The 19,609-nt window shown below is 43.7% G+C and overlaps 1 protein-coding gene across 3 annotated transcripts; it reads right to left on the bottom strand.

Annotated features, from left to right (window-relative positions):
• Nucleotides 1–1,440: 1,440 nt before the first annotated feature.
• Nucleotides 1,441–19,455, bottom strand: LOC102240272 (protein CutA homolog). Of its 3 annotated transcripts, none has more exons than XM_014550191.1 (6): nucleotides 18,929–19,455; nucleotides 11,232–11,380; nucleotides 7,474–7,533; nucleotides 5,500–5,545; nucleotides 5,207–5,256; nucleotides 1,441–2,496 (listed from the first exon to the last, which is right to left on the bottom strand). In XM_014550191.1, exons 1-6 carry the CDS (start codon nucleotides 18,929–18,931, stop codon nucleotides 2,394–2,396), a joined length of 411 nt encoding a protein of 136 aa, XP_014405677.1. In that variant the 5' UTR covers nucleotides 18,932–19,455; the 3' UTR covers nucleotides 1,441–2,393. The 3 variants fall into 3 exon arrangements, with proteins under 3 accessions (XP_014405677.1, XP_014405678.1, XP_005879271.1); XM_014550192.1 differs by lacking the exon at nucleotides 18,929–19,455 and adding an exon at nucleotides 15,110–15,278 and having other exon boundaries at nucleotides 1,441–2,284; XM_005879209.2 differs by lacking the exon at nucleotides 18,929–19,455 and adding an exon at nucleotides 15,110–15,273.
• Nucleotides 19,456–19,609: the final 154 nt, after the last annotated feature.

The raw sequence follows: 19,609 nt of genomic DNA on the forward strand, positions 1-19,609 counted from the left end.
GGCCTGGTTCTTTGTGGTCTGGGTTAGTGTTTACAAACCTACAACAAATAGTAATCTTTAGGAGCAAGAAATTCGAATTCTCAGAAATTCCCTAAATCATCAAATTATTCTTAAAATACTTCATTCTTTTTTAAAAAATATATATATTTTATTGATTTTTTACAGAGAGGAAGGGAGAGGGATAGAGAGTCAGAAACATCAATGGGAGAGAAACATTGATCAGCTGCCTCCTGCACACCTCCCACTGGGGATATGCCCGCAACCAAGGTACATGCCCTTGGCTGGAATCGAACCTGGGACCTTTCAGTCCACAGGCCGACGCTCTATCCACTAAGCCAAACCGGTTAGGGCAATACTTCATTCTTTATACTCTTTCCTTATTGTTATCAATATCTGGAAAAAATTGTTTAACAAATAATATCAAGCTTAGTTGTATTTACAAAGAACTGGAGCCTAGAGGGAATATTTAAACCCCGGAACCAGGGGACATTACTGGATAGTTTTCAAATCATGTAACATTCAAATATCCTGGCAAGGTGAACAGTATAAGAATCACGTGTCAAAAATGCTAAAGTAAGAATTTATTTTGCTTTGAAAGCTTTTAACTTGGCACACTGCTCATAGAATTTGTATAAAGTATACTTTGTATAAACGTATTTTATTTGCAAGATAACACTTATGACAGAACAATCACAAGCAAGACTGATTAGACAGTAGCCATCTCTCTCCGACATGCTCCTGCCCTGCTTCTCCTAACCTTCGGCTCCGCTTGCTGGCGTTTCTTGCTCTTACATTTTTATTTGATGGATTCCTTCAAACCAGTAATGTCTCTATGCTTTTAAGCTTCCGTATTCACAGATAATTTTAAGATTTTTTCTCATTTCCTGAACTGATTTTTCTGGAGATTCCTGATTCAAAACACGTACATGTCCTGAGAAATGCTGGGAAGGCATCCCATGTAGAAACATTGGTCTAGGTCCCGGCCCCAGCTCCACAGCACCGTTTGGGGAGGACTGTGGTAGAGCCCAAACCATGCAAGGTGGAGTCATGCAGACCCTAAAAATCAGTGAACTCTAAATCTATCCTCTTATGTACAGAATAAAGATAGTATCACCTACCTCCAGATCAGTGGGTAGAATTAGGCAATGCAATATGTTTTTAAGTGCCAGACCCACTTACCACATAGATGAAGAACTAAAAAATCTTCCTTTAGAATAGGCTGCAGCAGGCTCTCTGAAAGGGATATTATCCAACCTCTTCGGAAGAGGCAGTAAACAGCATCAAGTTTAGAATCAGAGTTGGGGGTTCGGCCTTCCATGCCCTCTTCCACCTGGGAAGGAGCAGGGATAGGAGCGCACCAGACACAGGGTAGGCAGCCTGGCTGTCCCGTTAGTAACAGCACGCCACTCCCTTTCTGGACCTCCGTGCAGTTCAATTTCCTCTACTTAACCTATAAAGTGGAGACGGGCTTAAATCACTGGTTTATAACTTTTGATGAAAACTTTTTTAAAAGCTTCACAAATCTCATGTGAGTTCAATACATTAAAATAAACAGTTCTGTTGCACTGGCTGAAGGTGGTGGAGAAGGGCAGGCAATCCCCATACCTCTGTCAACCTCTGGGCAAGTCAGAAACACTGGTCTGGAAGTTCCCCAGGGTTCTTTCTGCTTTAGGATGCTCAGTTTCAATGCTCCACTGAGCCAGCCTGTCTCCACTGAGCAAGGCACCAGAACCTTCTGATGCCGGTCACATTCAGGCTAGGAAGGTCAAGACGTATTCCCAACCCATGAGCTGTATCTAAGTGCTAATATCTCCCCAGTCCTACACACACTCCTGAAGCCCATTCCTGGACCCACTACTCAGGACTCAGGAATAACAAGTGCCACCCTTAGCTAGGAGAAATAATCTTGCTTGTCCCTGAAATTGCACCATTCACAATCCATCCTTTTGAATAAAGTGCTTGCCAGTTCCTCCAGAAGGTGACCTTCAACCCACACACTTCTAGGTAAACAGATCACCAGGTCTATTTCTCCTTCTGAAAACCAGGAGAGTAATTCCACCCGACACTTGAGGTGGCCCAGTGACTGCTGCCGATGACAAACCTCACCCTCACTGCCACCTCCCCTTGTCCCCCGCACACCCTCCTTGCCCTCACCTTGGCCACCTGTAGGCAAGAAGCACTCAGAGACACGCTCCATGGGTTCTTGCGTGGCCCGATTGGCCCAGCGTCCTCTTATAGCCTCAGGAGCCTTGGCCCTTCATCCTCTACAAGTTACTTAGCTCCTCTGTGCTGACAAAAACAAGGAATCCAGAGATGCTGGGAGGCAGAAAGAGGCCTCCTTTCCCCAGAGTGCAGCTGATGAAGCCAGCAGGATTCACAGAAGGCCGCCCCCCTCAGTCCTCCTCCATGCCCTCCTCCAGCCACTTCAAATAGTGCACATCTCCTTGGTCCATAGGAAGACTGAAGACCTCTGGGATCTCGAAAGGATGCACCAACCTTTGGGAAGAGAGCAGAGTCCTGTGAGTGACTATGATTAGCATCAGTGAGGTGATAAAACCCAGCAGGCCAGCCTCCCTTGAGGCCTCTGCAATCTGCTGCATCCCCTGTCCACCTCCATAACCCACCACCCCTATCTACAGTGGTGAGTTGGGCCAGATAGCTTTACAGTCTCACAGACATGGGTTCAAATTCTAAGTCTGCCCCTTACTAGCTATTTAACCATGGACAAATCACTTACTTTCTCTAAAGGCCTACAAAAGAGGGAATGAAAATAGCACCTACATGACTGGATCACTGAGGATTAAATGAGACAAGGTACATACAACACTTAGCTGGTACACTGACTGGTACTGTGCATTCACTGAATGTTAGCTGCTGCCTCTATTACTATCCCACACTCATCACTGTGCCTTCCCCAAACACCACCCACCCCGATACAGCTGTATTCTCTGCTCCACCTAGAAAGTTCTCCCTGCTCCTGTTCATCAATCAAAATCCTCTTGATCCCTCAAGACCAAACAACCATTGACATTTTCCAAGGGATTTCTCTTGACATCCAAACCCACAGGAACCTCTCTCCCTTTCCCCGCTTCTTTCACTTGGCCCTCAGCACACCATGCAAGTTTTCTTCATTTTCCAGACTAAAGGAACATGAGGCCTTGGGCTTCAGTTTCCCATCTGTCAGAGGGAGTCATAATCCTCTGCTTCCTTCCTGCAGAACGAGACACATGCATCACAGCATGTGCCCAGGTGCTTACACGTTTAGGGTAAGCTGGGTAATTTTACCTGGTGCCCCAGGACAATTAATTTTCTTATTTCACGGACACCTGGACCAGTGTATGTGTTTTTATAAGCAAAAATACAGTATTCAGAGAGAGTAGGACATTTGTAACACGTTAGCAGTAAGAGCTGCCACTGGTGCAGCGCTTCATGTGTCTACCTCACATACATTCATCCCAAGGGACCATTATGGCCCACATTTTATAGATGGGCAACTGAGGCACAGAAAGTATAACTAATTTGCATACACTTCAGCTACACCTAGCAAGTAGAGTCAAGAGTTGACGCTGGAGGTTAAGCTCTGGGTTTCACCATCTTAACCATGAGGCTGTCCCTCACCAGATAAGCTGTGATTTCTTGGTAGTGCCGATTCTACCAAAGGTGCCTGTTCCCCCACCTCTGCTAAGGTGGTAACACAGGGCCTTCTCTACCGCTAGCTCTGAGGCCCGGGTATAGCCATCTATTCACAGGATCCTGGTGGGAGTGAAGGAAAATAGTTTCATCATCCAGTAAGTAACTTGCATCCTAGCCTCACATCAGAGTCAATCCGGGTGCTTCTGAAGAACGCATTTGATCCCCATTTTAGATCAATTAAGTCCCAATCTGAAGTGGGGTTTAAATTGGTAATTTGAAAGACACCTCCAAGGGATTATAGTTATTAGCCAGTATTGTTTAGACCAGTCCTTCTCAAGCTTTTAACGTGCATGGGAATCACCTGGGGATCATGTTAAATGCAGTCGGGTTCAATAGGTTTAGGGTGAACATGAGACTGCAGCTCTATTCAGCTTTCAGGCGATGCCAATTATTCCAGAACCACACTTTGAATGGTAGGGCTTGAAACTAGTAAGGCCCACTGACCCCTGGGCAACTCCAAGGTTCTTTCAGGAGTTCCATGAGTCCATTAGTTCATAATAATGCTAATTTGTTATTTATCTTTTCACTGTGTTGACATTTGCACTAATGATGCAAAAGTGATGATGGGTAAAACTGCTGGCACCTTAGCACATGCATCAAGACGATGGCACCAAACTGTACACACCTGCACTTGCATAAAGTCAAATTCACTTAAGAACATCCTTGACAAAGTGGTAAAAATTACAATTTTTATTCCGTTTTGACCCTTGAGTACATGTATTTTTAGCCCTGTGTGACAACATGGGAAGTATACAGAAAGCACCGTGCTCGTGCCTAAATTCAATATGTCCTACACTTGTCTGACTGAGTCACAAGCTAAAACCAGACTTTCTCATGGAACACCATTTTTAAGCCTGAGTTACTGTAAACTGTCATTTTTACAAATTACGGTTACTCAAATTTGAGGATTAGGTAGACACTGTCTCAGACATGAACAACGTGAGTCCATCACTTGAAGACAATTTACATCATGTGTTGCCAATTTAAAAAAATTATGTTTTCAAACAAAAATTAGAAGTTTGGAAAACTTGAATTTATCACCATGAGCTTTCCAAGTGTCCCAATACTTAAAGATGTTTCTTATTAAGCCATATTTTCAAAAAATGTAAAATGATGCCATTCTTCTCACTTTTGGGGGGGGGGGTGGAATATGGTTACTTTCCATAAAAATGCATTGTTTACAACATTAATAAGTAATGGTTTTATTATTGTTAATTTTAAAAAAATTCTTAGTTTTAATTTCTAACATAGTTAACTTTGATATAACCCACATAAACAAAGCTCTTTTAGGTCCCTGATAAATTTTTAAAGTGTAAAGGAATCCTGAGACCAAAATTTTGAGAACTGCTGATTTAAACTAACTCACTCTAGCCTCTCATTTTACATACGGAGAATCTGAGGGACAGGCACCTGTCCAGGGTCTATGGAAGGTTTGTGACTAGGTTTCCTGCTTTCCACACTCATTCACTTAATCCCTAGAACGGTCCTGGCTGAGAAGAGACGCCAGTATTACCTGACATAGCTGGACAGCATGCGGACCTTGGAAGTCTTTGTCTTTATTAACTGTAAAAGAAAAAAAAACCACTGCTTTACCTCAGCCCAGCTCTGCAGCTGCTCATTTTCTCATCTGGCTATTTAGGAGACAGCATTCCCTCTAGGTCAGGCCCTGTCACTAGCCTGCAAATGAATCTAAGGCAAGAACCTCAATCAGTTGATCTTTGCTAACTTTTCATTGGAACCTGGGAAAAAGGCCATGCTCTCACTCTTTCCGTATCAAGGCCCATCCCCAAACCCAACTTCACTCACCAACAGGATCTCAGTGGCTTCTTCTATTTCTCCATTCCAAAAGTACCTGGAGACGAGAACAAGACCAAAGTATGATGCTCACAAAACAAGCCCACTGAAATGTCAAACCTGGCCCAGTTAGGTGACTTACTGAGGTGGAAACTTTAAAATCTTTCCAAGTCCACATAAAGAAGTCTACAGTTGGCCAAGGCATGACAGGTCATCTAGTCCAATCATTCTAATGCATGCTTCTAGCATCTGCCTGAACATTCCTGGAGGTGAGAGGCTGGCCATTGCTTGAAGAAGTCCATCTACCTTAAAGGTTTTCACATGAGGTGGATTTTCTAATGGTGTGCCAACATCTGCCACCCAGTTGTTTTCCCCAACTTCCATATGGAGAACCACCTCAGGAGAGTCAACCTGACTCTCCTGCTGTACAGAAACTCCTACGTTTTCTCTCCTCCAAACTGGGCATCTCTGGCTTTTTCAACACTATTCTATACTCATGGCTTCCAGGCCCCTCCCCATCCTATGGAATGGGGCTACTTTTTTTTTTTTAAGTTCTTTTTTTTTTTTAAATATATTTTATTGATTTTTTTTACAGAGAGGAAGGGAGAGGGATAGAGAGTTAGAAACATCGATGAGAGAGAAACATCGATCAGCTGCCTCCTGCACGCCCCCTACTGGGAATGTGCCCGCAACCAAGGTACATGCCCTTGACCAGAATTGAACCTGGGACCCTTCAGTCCTCAGGCCGATGCTCTATCCACTGAGCCAAACCGGTTAGGGCGTGGAATAAGGCTACTTTTACCACTGACTCTCAATGTTGAGTGCCCATGAAAGGATAAATAAGAAGCAGAGGAGGCTTCAGGGAAGAAGTGAGCCTTACAAGACATGGAAACAAGTCCAAAGGTTAAAAGTCAGTGATGACATTCAGAAAAGAGTATGAGAACAGCATCATGTGAAGGGAAGGAAAAGAAATTTGGCCTGAGAATATCTACACTAACCCAGGGGAAATCTAAGATGACCTAAGCCACTGGCCCTGCCTCACAGAGCCATGGTAAAAGGATCAACTATAGGCCATCTGAAGGGAATTCCAGGCTGAAATTCTGTTCTAGGTCCCAAGCATTGGTTCCCAGACTGGCTTTATGTGAATCACCTATTCCACTTCTTAAAAATTCAAAGAACCAAGCCCCACCCTCAGAGGGACTGATTGTGTAGACCTAGAACGGAGCTCAGGAATTGGAAGCACAGCCAAACTTGGGAGCCACAGCAATAAATGATGTGAGCCACTGAGGCAATGACAATGTTGGCAAGTGGGGGGAGCTTTAACTATATAGCATTTTTCTGTTTTGACCTTCAGAGTAGATATTATTTTCTTCCCCATCTGTCCTTTTTCTCCCCACCCCATGCTCTTATTCTCTCTCTTTCCAGGAGGGAAGATGAGGAACAGGCTAATCAGAGCGTTTAAGGCACAAGACAAATGCTGCACAAGGTGTAGTGGGATGCTAAACTATTTTAATGAAAGAAATGGGACAGACCAGACTTAACTAAAATAAAGGTGTCAATGAAATGAAAGATAGGCAAGGCACAGAAACAGCCTGTCACATGCCAAACTCTCGGTTTCCCAAAGAATCTAAAAGCAATGGAGACTATCTCCTTTGATAGCCCTACTTGCCTCGCTCAGGGATGGAATGCCCATTCTGGCTTCCCTGCTAACAGCAAACTAATTAATTTAAACAAAGAATATGCAAGCAGGACTCACTGTTCCTAAACTAGAGGTTTTCCCCTCCTTTCTCTATACACACACAGCACATTTTTGCTTTTGTTCATAGGATGACATAAACACACTGGTTCATTTCCTTTGAATACAACTCAACAGTGAAGTGTTGATTAATTAAATGCGTCTGAGATGTTCTTTCACAATTCCCCGTTAGTTCAGTACCCATCCCACCAGCTAGGACCTGACCTTCCACTGGCCACAGCAAAACTCACAATGAGGATGCCTTGGGCAGGATGTTCACAGAGGCAGCCAGCTTCTTATCCAGTATAGCCCTAAAGCAAAGAGAGTGACAGTCAATGGGGCAAGTGTCCAGGACCTTAAGAGAAGGAACAAGGTAGAGGCATTCCTGGGAGCTAGATAATCATTTAGAATGCCGCCCCCCCCGCCCCCCCCTCCCGCCGCAAACTCCAGGCACTTTTAATGACAGGCCCAGTCTGCCTGGGGAATAGGGATTAACTCTGGACAGAGAAGAAGAAGACCAGGATCTTTTCCTGGCCCTGCAGTAGTATGGCTGTGTGACCTTATGCAAATTCTTTCTCATTCCAGGAATAAGTATTTAAGCACCTCTCCAAGACAGGCATGTCCCCTCACTCAACCCTACTCTCCTGCTGTACAATGAGAAAATGGTTCAACCAGTAGCTTCCAACCCTTTCACCACCAAGAACTCCTTTCATTATGCCACCTCTGCTTCTATCCCACAGGTATGTATCAGGCTGCGGTCGGTGCTTCTGATCTTTAGACACCCATGTGACCACACAGCTCCACATAAAAACAGAAAGGCATCATAACTGTGTTTGTCTTTGGCAAATATAGGCTCGTTTCACCTTTTTTTGTAAAGGTTTCTATCATAGCCCTAAGCACATGATCATCACCTTTGCAGACCTCTAAGACTTTTTTTTTTTTTTTTTTTGACAGACCACAGATTGGACTTCCTGGTCTGATAATCTCAGATTCCTATGTAGCACCCTGGTGAACACAATACACGTACAAAGGGCTTGAACTAGTACAGGTGTCATAGAAATAGGAGCACCACCAAGTCACTGATGCAAAGAAGTGTCCCCAAATATCAAACCTCAAGCCCTCAGAATCAGGCCTTGCCAAATAAACTTCATCTGAGCTCTGCTCACTGTTCCCTCCTTCCTCCAGCTGCTGCCAAGAGAACCGACCTACTTTCTCTTCCCTTGGGTTCCAGGTTAAACAGTGCTCTCTATTTAAGGCTCCACATTAATGTGGCATCACCACCACCTCATTCCTCTGCAAAGTTCTAGGAGCTAAATAAATCCCTGACCATAAGGAGAGGCACATGGCACAAATGTGTTTAAGCAACTGCTGCCGAGTCTTGCTCCCTCAATCATTTGCTGAGAAATTACATTTTATTAGTTCTGAAGGTGGCATGCAAACACAGGAAGTGAGTTAAACCTCTAGAAAAAAAATCCATTGCCTCATAACCACATCACTAAAGACGCCCCTTCAGATTTTTAGAACACAGTAACGAGAACGCTTCATGTAACAGCAACTATGAGGAAGCCCCAAAGAATAAAAGGCAGCCCCGAGACACAGCAAGGGAGCACACAGGGGGCCTGCCCCAGAGATAAGAGCAACAGTCTGTACCTGGGGCAATGGGAACCAGAGCAGGCAGGAACTGGAGGCAACCAGCAAGGTGAACTGCCGGAATGCCATGGCAGGAGCAGGTGGATGCCCCAAACCTCCCATGGCCCCACAGCAAAAATGGGGTGTCTGTCTCCAGGAAGGAGCAGTAAGTGTAGGCACTTTGGGGGGAAAGGCAAAACAATGTACTAGCTGGTGATGGCCAAGGATAAAAGGGAGAATTCATACCCAGAAGACCAGTCACTAGGGCACCTCAGTCTGTGGAATGTCCCCCCAAACCACACTCACACTGAAAACAGTGCTGCGAATAGCATTCCTTGTAGCTGTTCCCGTGACTCCCCACCAGCATAGCTAAAAAGATGAGAGGTTACACTTAAGAATCACAAAGCATCTGAGGAAAGCCAATACCAAGAGAAACAAAAATTCAACAAATGAATTTACATAAGAGGACCAGCTAACAGTACATTCAAAACCAAGATTTAAGCAGCTCCCTCGCTGCGATCTATTGAAAGTCAGCCCTCGACACACACACACAAAAAAAAACACACCAAGATTTAAAAATAAGTATAATCTCAGATTCCTATAATTATATACATAATTACAACTACTTGAAAGTTGCTAAGAGAGTAGATCTTAAAAGTTCTCACTCCTGAAAAAGGTAACTGTGTGAGGTGATGGATGTGCTCGCTAATCTTATTGTGCTGATCATTTTGCTATATATACAAGTATCAAATCATCATGTGTACTCCTTAAACTTAAACAATGTTATATGTCAATTCTATCTCAATAAAGCTGGAAAAATTAAAAATAAAATAAGTATAATTAATATCTACAGAAAGATAAGGCAAGATTATTGCATCCATAAAATAAAATCGATTATAGGATCAGATATTTATGAAACGCGAGTAGTTGGTTATGAAAGAATAATTAGAAATCCTGAAAAGGAAAACTAATCGTTTAAACAAAAAACTCAATAGAGGGGTTGAATAGAAAAATAGATACAAATGAGAAACAAATAAGAGAGAAGAATGGGCTCAGAAATTGTCCCAGTATGCAGAATAAAGGAGCAGACAAGGAAAGAATATAGAAAGAATAGTTAACAAATTAATAGCTGAACATTAAGATAAACAGAGAATCCTAAAAATTATCAGAGAGAAAAAATATTTCCTGCAAATGAATGAACCCCTGATAAACACCTGACTGCTCATCAACAACCTTGGATGCAAGTAGAAAATAGAGATCTCTCTCCAAGCTGATACCGATCCATTTACCTGAACTGGCCTTTCAACTAGTTGGAATCCAGCCATTAGGATGAATTTCCTCCCAAGACTGAACTTCACAGATGTCAGCTGAAGCTGTTCCTTAACAGGACCCAGAGTGTCTGGTCCAGGAGTCCAGAGAAAAGAGTTCAGTATAGACCCTCGGTATAGCAGGAGTATCAGGAGGGATTTCAATTCCTAGCTACTAAATACCATGGGTATCTCTGGAATAATTATAGTTCTTTTAGATAAGAGCTGTTCTTCAAAGGTAATGTTAACGAGGGAAAAATACACATTCTGGTTGGAGGAAAGAGAGATGGAATCAAATGCAAGGCTAACCTGTGATCAACAATATGGAGGCTGTTTGCTCCCAAAGACCAGATTCAACATTTGAAAACACTATAACCTAGTCTATCATCAACTTCAAGAATGTTGAGTTTTGGATCAAGAAGAAAGGGATCAAGGAGCCAAATCCATTATCCTCCAGTCCCACTAACCCTCTTCAAAGCTGCATCTATAAAGAGAAATGAAGGGGGCAAAATCCAGACACCACAAACATTTATTGAGCACCTACTACATTCAAATTACTAATGCTTAAAGAAGGGAAGTGACTTGCCCAAGTTAATACGGTAAGTGGTAGAGCCAAGACTGAAACTCTGGTCTGCTTACAAGTCCAGTGTTCTTCCACCATAACACAGCTGCTTCTAGAAATTTTCTAAATATTTAGAATGACTGCCTCCTCCTCCTCCTCACTGTCATAGTGAGCACCTCTGGGACTGAGCAAAGAGAGTATCTCCAAGAAGAAAGACAGATGGGCCAGGAATGAGGAGACTTAAATTCTCAACAGGTAGGATTTCCACTGTTCTCTTAACACCTTGGATAAGCCATACATCCCTCTGGGTCTCGTCTCCTTATATGCCCCCACACACACCACTCAACATTTTAGGCTCAGCAGCAGGATCCCTCAAATCATTCAGCTGTGTAGTTCATCACTGGATGGACAGGATTGTCAGAAGCAGAAGAAGGGCCTAAAAGTGGCCCCAGATAGCATCCTGGTAGCTCCCTGAGCCTCCTGGGGCAGCACCTAAGTGCCTTTACCATACCTGGCAATATCTCTGGCAATTTGCTCGTTGGGACAGTTGACAAAGACGATGGAGTAAGTGCCGGAGACATAACTGCCAGTGACAGCTGAATGGAGCTGCAGGCTAAGGGTCCTGAGCATGGGGTAAGTCAGGAAAGAAGCTGTCAGGATCTAAATGGTGGGAAAAAGCACAAGTCAGCAGTGACACGACAATTCGCTATCTCCTGCTCAAGCAGATTGGAACCAGGGTTGAGCATCATTTTTTCATACCCATTCCCCATCCAAAAAAATAATTCCTGGGATCTTGAGCTTTAGTACTTCAATCAAGTTCTGTCTAGATATTTACCTCTGCATTTTGCAGATGATTAAAAAAAAACAGGCTCAGAAATCAAGAAGCTTGTTCAAAATCACAAAGCTTTTATTTGGTTGAAGCCAGGATTAGGACTCAAGTCTGGATGATGGGAAATCCATTCCGATGGAGGTAATGCCAACTGGTATCCACTGAACTATCACCCTGTGGAGATTATAATGAATGATAAGCTCTTACATCTAATGATGTTTGAGGAGTTACCTTCACCTCCATTCATTTGTATATGTGCCAGGCACTGGGTAGGCTAGTGGAAAGGGTAGCCTAATTCTAAAGCAATGCAACCTGTGCTACTAAACTGAGCACTCAGGTACCATAAGGAAGGCTCTACCTGAGGGAGCAGAAAAAGGCTTGGAAGAGAAGGTACCATCTAAGTTGGATCTGGAATGAGAAGTAGGATTATAAGAGAAGAGGGACACATGCTAAGCAAATAGTAATATGTACAAACTCAAGAGGTGTTAAGGGATAGATAGATGAGTTATAGTCTGCATGGGTCTTAGTCTGTGGGTATGAGGTCAGGAGGAAATGAAACTGGCTACAACTATAGAGAAAAGGGTCAGGCTAAGGAGTCTGGAGTTTGTACTCAAGTGGTCTGGTATTTTTGGAGGTTTTAAGTAGCAGAGTAATAATATAGTGAAGCTGAGTAGGCTACCAGGAGGGAGGAGGGAGAATGACCAATGATAGCCTACTTACACGGCCATTACAATAATCCAGGAAAAAGACTTGAAGCTAAGATGATAGCAGTGACAACGTGAAAGGAAAAGGCACTCAAGATATTTTTCTTACTATTTTAATGATAAACATTTAAAATAAGAAGAAATGAAAAGAACTGGAAAACACCTTCCTTTCCAGGTTCTCTGCTTGGGGAATATAATGGAGTCATTAACAGAGAGAGGCAGCTTGCAAGGAGTCCCACTGTGACTTAAGCCAGGCTGAACAAGAGGGTGTTTCTCCTGCCTCCAGCCCAGGGCTTCTTTCTTGCTCAAATAAACCACTGTCCTCCCACTCCTTTTATGCTATTGCCTAAGTCCTGCCTCCTACTTCTTGGCAGGGCCTGAGCAGTGTTTTTGTGTCTTCAGCTTCAGTTTGACGACAGGCCTGTCAGGGTTGCGTTTTCTCATTCCCTCCCACTACCTCCACCAAACCACCAATTCAACATACTAGTCCACTGAACTAAACCAGTGACCATGCAAGGAAAAAAACACCCAGACTCCAAAAGCTTTTAGTATGTGTGCACAATAGGATTTAAATCCTAGTGTGACTACTGCTGCCTGTGGCCTTCAACAAGTTACCACCTCTCCTTCTATAAACCTTATCTAGAAAGTGGAGATTATGACACTGTGCTGCCTATCTCAGTTGCTATGGGTTCACAGGAGATAGGAAAAATAATTTGTAATCACAAATTCAATAAAATTGAATTTCATGCTTTGCTCACCACTGTATCCCCAGCACAGTTCATGGCACACAGCATGTTCTCAATAAATACTTGCAGACTAGTGAATTAATTCATCAGCAAGATGTTGTTATTAAGACTAAATAGTCTTGTGAAAAAGACAAGTCTTGTTAGCAGTGCTTTTAACAGAGAATTGGGCAGACTGGAACACTGTAAGGCGTCCACTACATGACTCTATGGTAGCTTCCAGCAGACTCCAAACAAAAGGAACAATGGCCTGTCCCCCAACCAAAAAATCCATTCTGAGGGAAGATCTGGGCATTCCAGCCAGCAGGTAATAAGCAATAAGATTAGCAACACAGCTAATAAGATTCAATATAAGCTCACCCAAAATGTATTGAAACTCTTAGGTGAGCTCAAAGTCAAAATACTAAGTTCTTATATCTCTTGATGTTTGAGGAGTTAATCTCCCCTCCATTCATGTGTATATGATATGTGCTAGGCACTGTGGATAGGCTAGTGGAAAAAGTAGCCTAATTCTAAAGCAATGTGACCTGTGCTACTGAAACTGAGAGCTGTGCTCTCAAGTATTATCTAAGATAACCCTAAATTTAACAAATAAGATAACTGAGGCAGAACATTTAGAAACTCTGCAACAGAACCAAGACTTACATCCAAGACTCCTGCCTCCCATTCATGGCTCTTGGAACCACAATGAACACAACTAGGAATTGATATAGTGGGGTCGATTCAGCTTCACTTAACCCAATGGTTCTCAAGGCAATTTTGTATCTCCAGGGGTCATCTGGCAATGTCTGGGGGTAATTTCTATTTCATGACTAGGGAAGAGATGCTATGGGTATCTATTGGGTAGAGGCCAGAATTGCTGCTAAACATCCTCCTGCTGTACCACTGGTCACACTGAAATACAGATAGTTGTTTACATGTCTCCTCCATTAGACATATGCTCTTCAGTCTCATTCATTTCTGTATTCCCAGCACTCTACAATTCTGACAGGGAGTATGGGCTTGAGAAATGTTTGTGGACCATATCAACAAAATGTCAGAAGCATGAAAGGTCAACCTGGAACCAAGGTTGGGCTACAATATATTAGAAAGTGACATTATATGAATGCAAAATTGATGGAAGATATACATATCACAATATTGCCTAATAGGAACATTTTAAGGTATAATTTTTAAGTCTACTCAACATTCTCCTATTTGTCTTTTACTACATACCTTTTCTATTTTTACATTTTTTAAAAGTATTTTATGTATTCTTTCAGTTATTTTTGCATGTTATTCTGCCTTTTTCCTTTTTTTTTGGTCCTAGAATATTTGCATAGCCTCTAAGAGGTTATGGTTGACTTTATAGTCTGTGTTAAGGCAAAGGGGGCCTCAGAAACCACCTATTGGTTCTAAATTTATAATCCACCTAGTTTATAATCCACCTAAATTTATAACCCACCTAGTTTGAAGGAATCCATGAATATTCTGAAAGACTACAACATTGTGTTTATCTATAGTTTCCTTGTGTACAAATCCAGAACTTTCTAGAAAGAAAATCAAGAAAACCTACAGGGCCCAAAAGGGTAAGAGCCACTGATATGTGCCAATTGTTACAGATGAGGAAATAAGAGTCGGAAGGAAGTAGAAATCACCCAAAAGTGATCATCAGAGCTGGGCTAGACCCTAGGCTTCTGACTCTCTCCATCTCCTCCTGAACCACCTCCACCACTGGAGATAACTCTGTAAATGGTCACTTCCCAACCTTAACATTCTAAGATATTTCTAAGACAGAAACAAAGCCCCCATAAAGGCAACATGGTAACTGCAACAGAAAGAAAAGAATCTATCAAGTGACCCTTAGACAAGAACTTACCACCAGATAGATACTCCTGCACCTCCCTGGCAACGAAACAGCCCAGCCACCCCTACTGACAGAGTGAAGAAGGGGAGTTAGTAAGCTTCAGAACCACACCACAGTCTCCAGGAGACCGGGTGGTGCCTCCAGGGCTTTTCCTGTCCATCCCCTACCAGCCTGCCCCCAGCTCAAAATGCCAAGAGCAGTAAAGGGAAGTGTGTCTTTTTCCCTCAGTTCCCAGGTTGGAGGTAAGGTCGGAGCGTGGGCACTCACCAGGAGGCATAAAAGGACAGAGGGCCGAGGGTAGCCTGGCAGAGGACACCGTGAGCCCAGCCTGTCCATGGCGTCGCCGGTAATTTAGCGGCACAGCAGCAGCGAATGTGGCCTCTGGCTGAGTTGCCGGTAGGGGGCGGGAATTTATGGCCTAAACCGCCCTCCCTGCCCCCACCCTCCCACCTGCTGCCTGCCCTACTGCCCCGCCCCAGGCAGGCTGGTTGGAACGAGATAGTGGAGGGGGCGGGGTAAGAGTGAGAAATTTTCTCTGGGCAACCCTCTCCCTAGAAACATACAATCCAAGCACCACACGCAGGCCTATAACCCTTACAAAAATAAAATACGAATTTTCCCTTCCCATGCCAAGAACAACAGCAAAAATACCTTAAAATCCCCAGAGATGTACAGATAAAAAGACGTAAGTTTCTTGGGTATACAAAACCTTCAGAAAGCAAAACACACAAACACTAAGACATAGACACTAAACTCTCCCACTTTATACAGCCCATCCAGCCAACAAGAAGTGAGATACCCTCTGCTGCTTTCCTGTCCCCCATATCAGCCCCCGCTCCCAGGATCTCCCTTCTAATCCTCCTGGGTTTAGAACACTCTGGCTCCCAACTGCTCTCCCTATGAACGCACTCAGCTGCTCTGTGCAGCCTTTCCCAGAGTTAATCCCAGGTCCTATGTTCCCCTGAGGCGCTTGGCACACACTTCTGTTGCAACATTTAACATCAACTGTGGGGAGATGCAAATAAGCAAAGCAGCAAGCTAAAAACTGTTGCCCTTCAGAAGCGCAGAGTCCACTGTTGTCAGGGTTTCCAATTTTTTAATCCAGCCTTTTAATGTGAAATATCCTATGGCAGGAGAAGGGATTGAGTGCACAAGGCACAAGTAAACTTTTTAAAATTAAGGGAATGTTCTATATCTTGGTTTGGTGGTAGTTACACAAGTGTTAAAAAATTCTATGAAATGTACACTTTAATTGAATTGTATTGTATTGTATGTAAATAGTACCTTAAACAGAAAGGCATTAGGGGGGCACTGGAAACCAATTCAAAACGGTTTTAAACTGAGCAGGTTAAACAAAACACATCTGGTAGCCAAATCTGGCCTGTGGGCTGCCAGTTCACAGCCTCTGTTTGTTTTAAATTACCTGTTCGCCTGTTTTGTCCCATTCCCTGGGACTATGAATTCTCAAAGGAATGATGGACTTCCTAGCAGTGTCTGACAAATAAATCAGTTGCAGCCCTACTCTTATCATTTACATCATTAGCTGTGCAGACTCAGGCGGCTTACTTAACCTCTCTGAGCTTTGGGGGGAAGGGGCTTGGTGAAGGACGGGCTGATAGACCTTCATAGGTCTCAAGTGAGGGTTAACAGAGTAGATTAATGTAAAAGTGCTTTGTAAAATGTAAGACCATGTCAGCATTTCAAGAGCAAGTATTCTCATGGCAACTATTGTTAACTTAGAAAATCTCCATTTGCAATGGAAGAACTTAATATCTGGGGAAAAACAGTTACAGTAAATGAGGCCCAGTGTCCTAAGAAAACCTTTATATTCAAGACTGTGACCTTGGATACCTATTACCTTATTAAGAAAGGCCACTGGTTAATGACCATTTACCTTAAATCCTGAGATGATGTCCCCAAGTTTAGCACAAAACCCACACAATTTAGGCTTATAAATGCTTGTTTAACAACTAAATGATATGGATTATAATAATGGTCATGATGAAGGTGATGTTGGGGCAACAGCGCAAGGATAGCAAGAAATTAACTGTTATTTGGAAGAAACTGCCTCTGGAATCTCTTCTTTCTTCAACTAAGGCACCTTTAATCTTTCTAAATTCCATTCCAAGGTTAGATTCCAGAAGTCCAATCCTGCATTTCTGGTTTTGGCAGATTTTTCAGATATAGTATAATTTTTTAAAAATATATTTTATTGATTTTTTACAGCGAGGAAGGGAGAGGGATAGAGAGCCAGAAACATCGATGAGAGAGAAACATCAATTAGCCGCCTCCTGCACACCCCGCACTGGGGACGCGCCCACAACCGAGGTACATGCCCTTGACCGGAATCGAACCCGGGACCCTCGAGTCCACAGGCCGACGCTCCATCCACTGAGCCAAACCAGTCAGGGCTATATAGTATGATTCTTAGTGCCACTGCTTGAGGGCCCAGACTGTTCCTCTGGAGGCTTCTTATTCTCTAACTTTTCCTCCTCCTAATAGGATTTAGACTCAGGCTCAGACTCCCCTACAGACTCATTCTGTATCCATCTTCTTCATCCACACTTCCTCTATATTATGTGTCTTCCTTCTCTTCAACTCCTTTATTTTGAAGGTGCTCTTGCACCTTTTTAAAGGTTTACAACAATTTATCAAAACCGTTTTTAAAAGCCAATTTCAATCCAGGAAAGGATCCATATTAATTGCAGTATCAATGAAGACTTAGGCAGAGTGTAAGACAGTATTCAATTTCCTTAGGTTCATCTTTACCTCTAATTCTGGAGACTTGTCTTCTTCCTTATCTATACTCTTATCACCAAAACTTGAAACTAGAGTAACTTATTATTTTCATCAATATTGATGAATTTAAAGCCCATCCATTTTTGCGGACTCTGATTTTTCCCCCCCAATGTCTTCTAGGGAAGCACGCATAATCATTCACAACATCATCCCAAAGCTTCCACCAGACTTTTTAGTAAGAGTAGCTGGTTTTATATCATCCATTGCCTCTTTTATCACCACCAAAGTATCAGCAATGTTGTACTTGTTGCCATGTTTCTTTCAAATTAAGACAAGGTGTGTTTTTTTCAATACAGTCAGCAAAGTGGTCAAACATATGCTTGGTGTAATACCTCCTGAATGCTTCAATTATTCCCTGATCCAAGAGCTGATGATAGCCAGTGCCTCCCAGAGGGAGAAACACACAGTATCATACTAGGATAAGAATAAGTCTGGGTGATTGAGACCTCTGCCCAAAATTAGCAATACTCTGAATTCAAGGTTTTTTTTTTGTTAAATAAATCTGGGCTTGATGGATAAAACAATTATGAAACCAATCCAAAAAGAGGGCAGCAGTTACTGATAGTCCGGTGACTGCCAGGAAACAGGAAGAGTTTCTGTTGTTTTTTCATCTTTTTCCAAAAGACAAGTGCGCCCTAACCAGTTTGGCTCAGTGGAATAGAGCGTCAGCCTGAGAACTGAAGGGTCCCAGATTAGATTCTGGTCAAGGGCATGTACCTTGGTTGCGGGCACATCCCCAGTAGGGGGTGTGCAGGAGGCAGCTGGTGGTTTCTAACTCTCTATCCCTCTCCCTTCCTCTCTGTAAAAAAAATCAATAAAATATATTTTTAAAAAAAGACAAGTGGGATTCGGGTCTTTATAAAGCAGCAGTTATTTTATCTTTTTGTCACTTGCAGCATCGGCACAAAATGAGGAAAATCCTGTTCTTAGCTTCCTCTAAGACTTCTAGATTGTATTTTTTCCCCCTAAAAGTACACTAAGGGTGCACTTCCAAAACAAAGCTCCTGCCCTTGGCACGGAAGACCCGGTGAGGCACATCGGTTCTGGCTCTCATCAATTTCTGGAGTTGCCTGGAGTACTTAGGTGCCCACTGGGCATTTAATTTCGCAAACGGTAAAGGTTTCCCAAGCCACCCCATTTCCCCATGAAATTTATCTGGGTTGCCCTTCCTAGTGGTTTCCACCAGACGCTTGTACTGCATTTGGGATGGTTACAGATGGCCTTCAGCTTCGGAACTGTCTCTCTCCTTCCCCTCTCCCTCTCCCGCCTCCCGTTCCCACCCTCTACCATCTGATCCCGTCCTTGACCTAAAAGGTTAACTCGGTCTCCATCTTCTTGATGTTTACACCCCGGGGAGTGCAGTAGAGAAGAGGGGCGAAACACTCCGTGATGGCCTTCTTGTTTTTCTCAATAGTGAGTGAGCATCGTTGACGCATTGACGCCCAAAAAGCGCCCCACGTCGGCGTTACGCCTTCTTTCAACGTCTAGAGACTTTTCATCGTGTCTTCCAGAGGCATGGCTCTCCGCCTCCTCTAACCCGGGATGAGGCCCATCGCCTCCGCTCCGCCTGGAGTAGCCTCATTTGCTGCCCAGATCGCAGGGGCCACTCCCACGCCCGCCCGGGCCGATGCCGAGAGCGTGATTTGAGAGCCGGGAGGCGGCTCGCGAGATCGCTTAACCTTCAGTTGGTTCTCACGCTCACTACCCCGCTTGCCAGGCATTTGTGGCGCCTCCGCGCTCCGTGGGAACTACGCCAGCCGCCGGGAAACGTATGACCGCACGGCCAATTGAGCAGCGCCTGAGAGGACGCCGCTCTGCGACCCCGCAACCACGAACGATCATTGGTTTGGCTCTCACGGACCCACATCTCGCGAGGCTTGGGAATACCTGGACCGTGCGCGGTCCGCCAGCTCCGCCTCGCTACTGCGGAGGCCGGACGGTTCACAGTCACAGCCAATATTCAGCGAA

Source organism: Myotis brandtii, unplaced genomic scaffold, assembly GCF_000412655.1.
Source record: "Myotis brandtii unplaced genomic scaffold, ASM41265v1 scaffold589, whole genome shotgun sequence".
In the NCBI taxonomy this organism is placed as follows: Eukaryota; Metazoa; Chordata; class Mammalia; order Chiroptera; family Vespertilionidae; genus Myotis; species Myotis brandtii.

Bases quoted from the DNA above. Each gene is read 5' to 3' on its own strand.
- LOC102240272 (XM_005879209.2), bottom strand. From the start codon at position 15,178: ATGGACAGGCTGGGCTCACGGTGTCCTCTGCCAGGCTACCCTCGGCCC. The intron at 7,534-11,231 runs GTATGGTAAAGG...TCTTTGCTTTAG, and splicing joins ATTGCCAGAGATATTGCCAG to GGCTATACTGGATAAGAAGC. The intron at 2,497-5,206 runs GTAATACTGGCG...CTCTTCCCAAAG, and splicing joins ATGCTGTCCAGCTATGTCAG to GTTGGTGCATCCTTTCGAGA.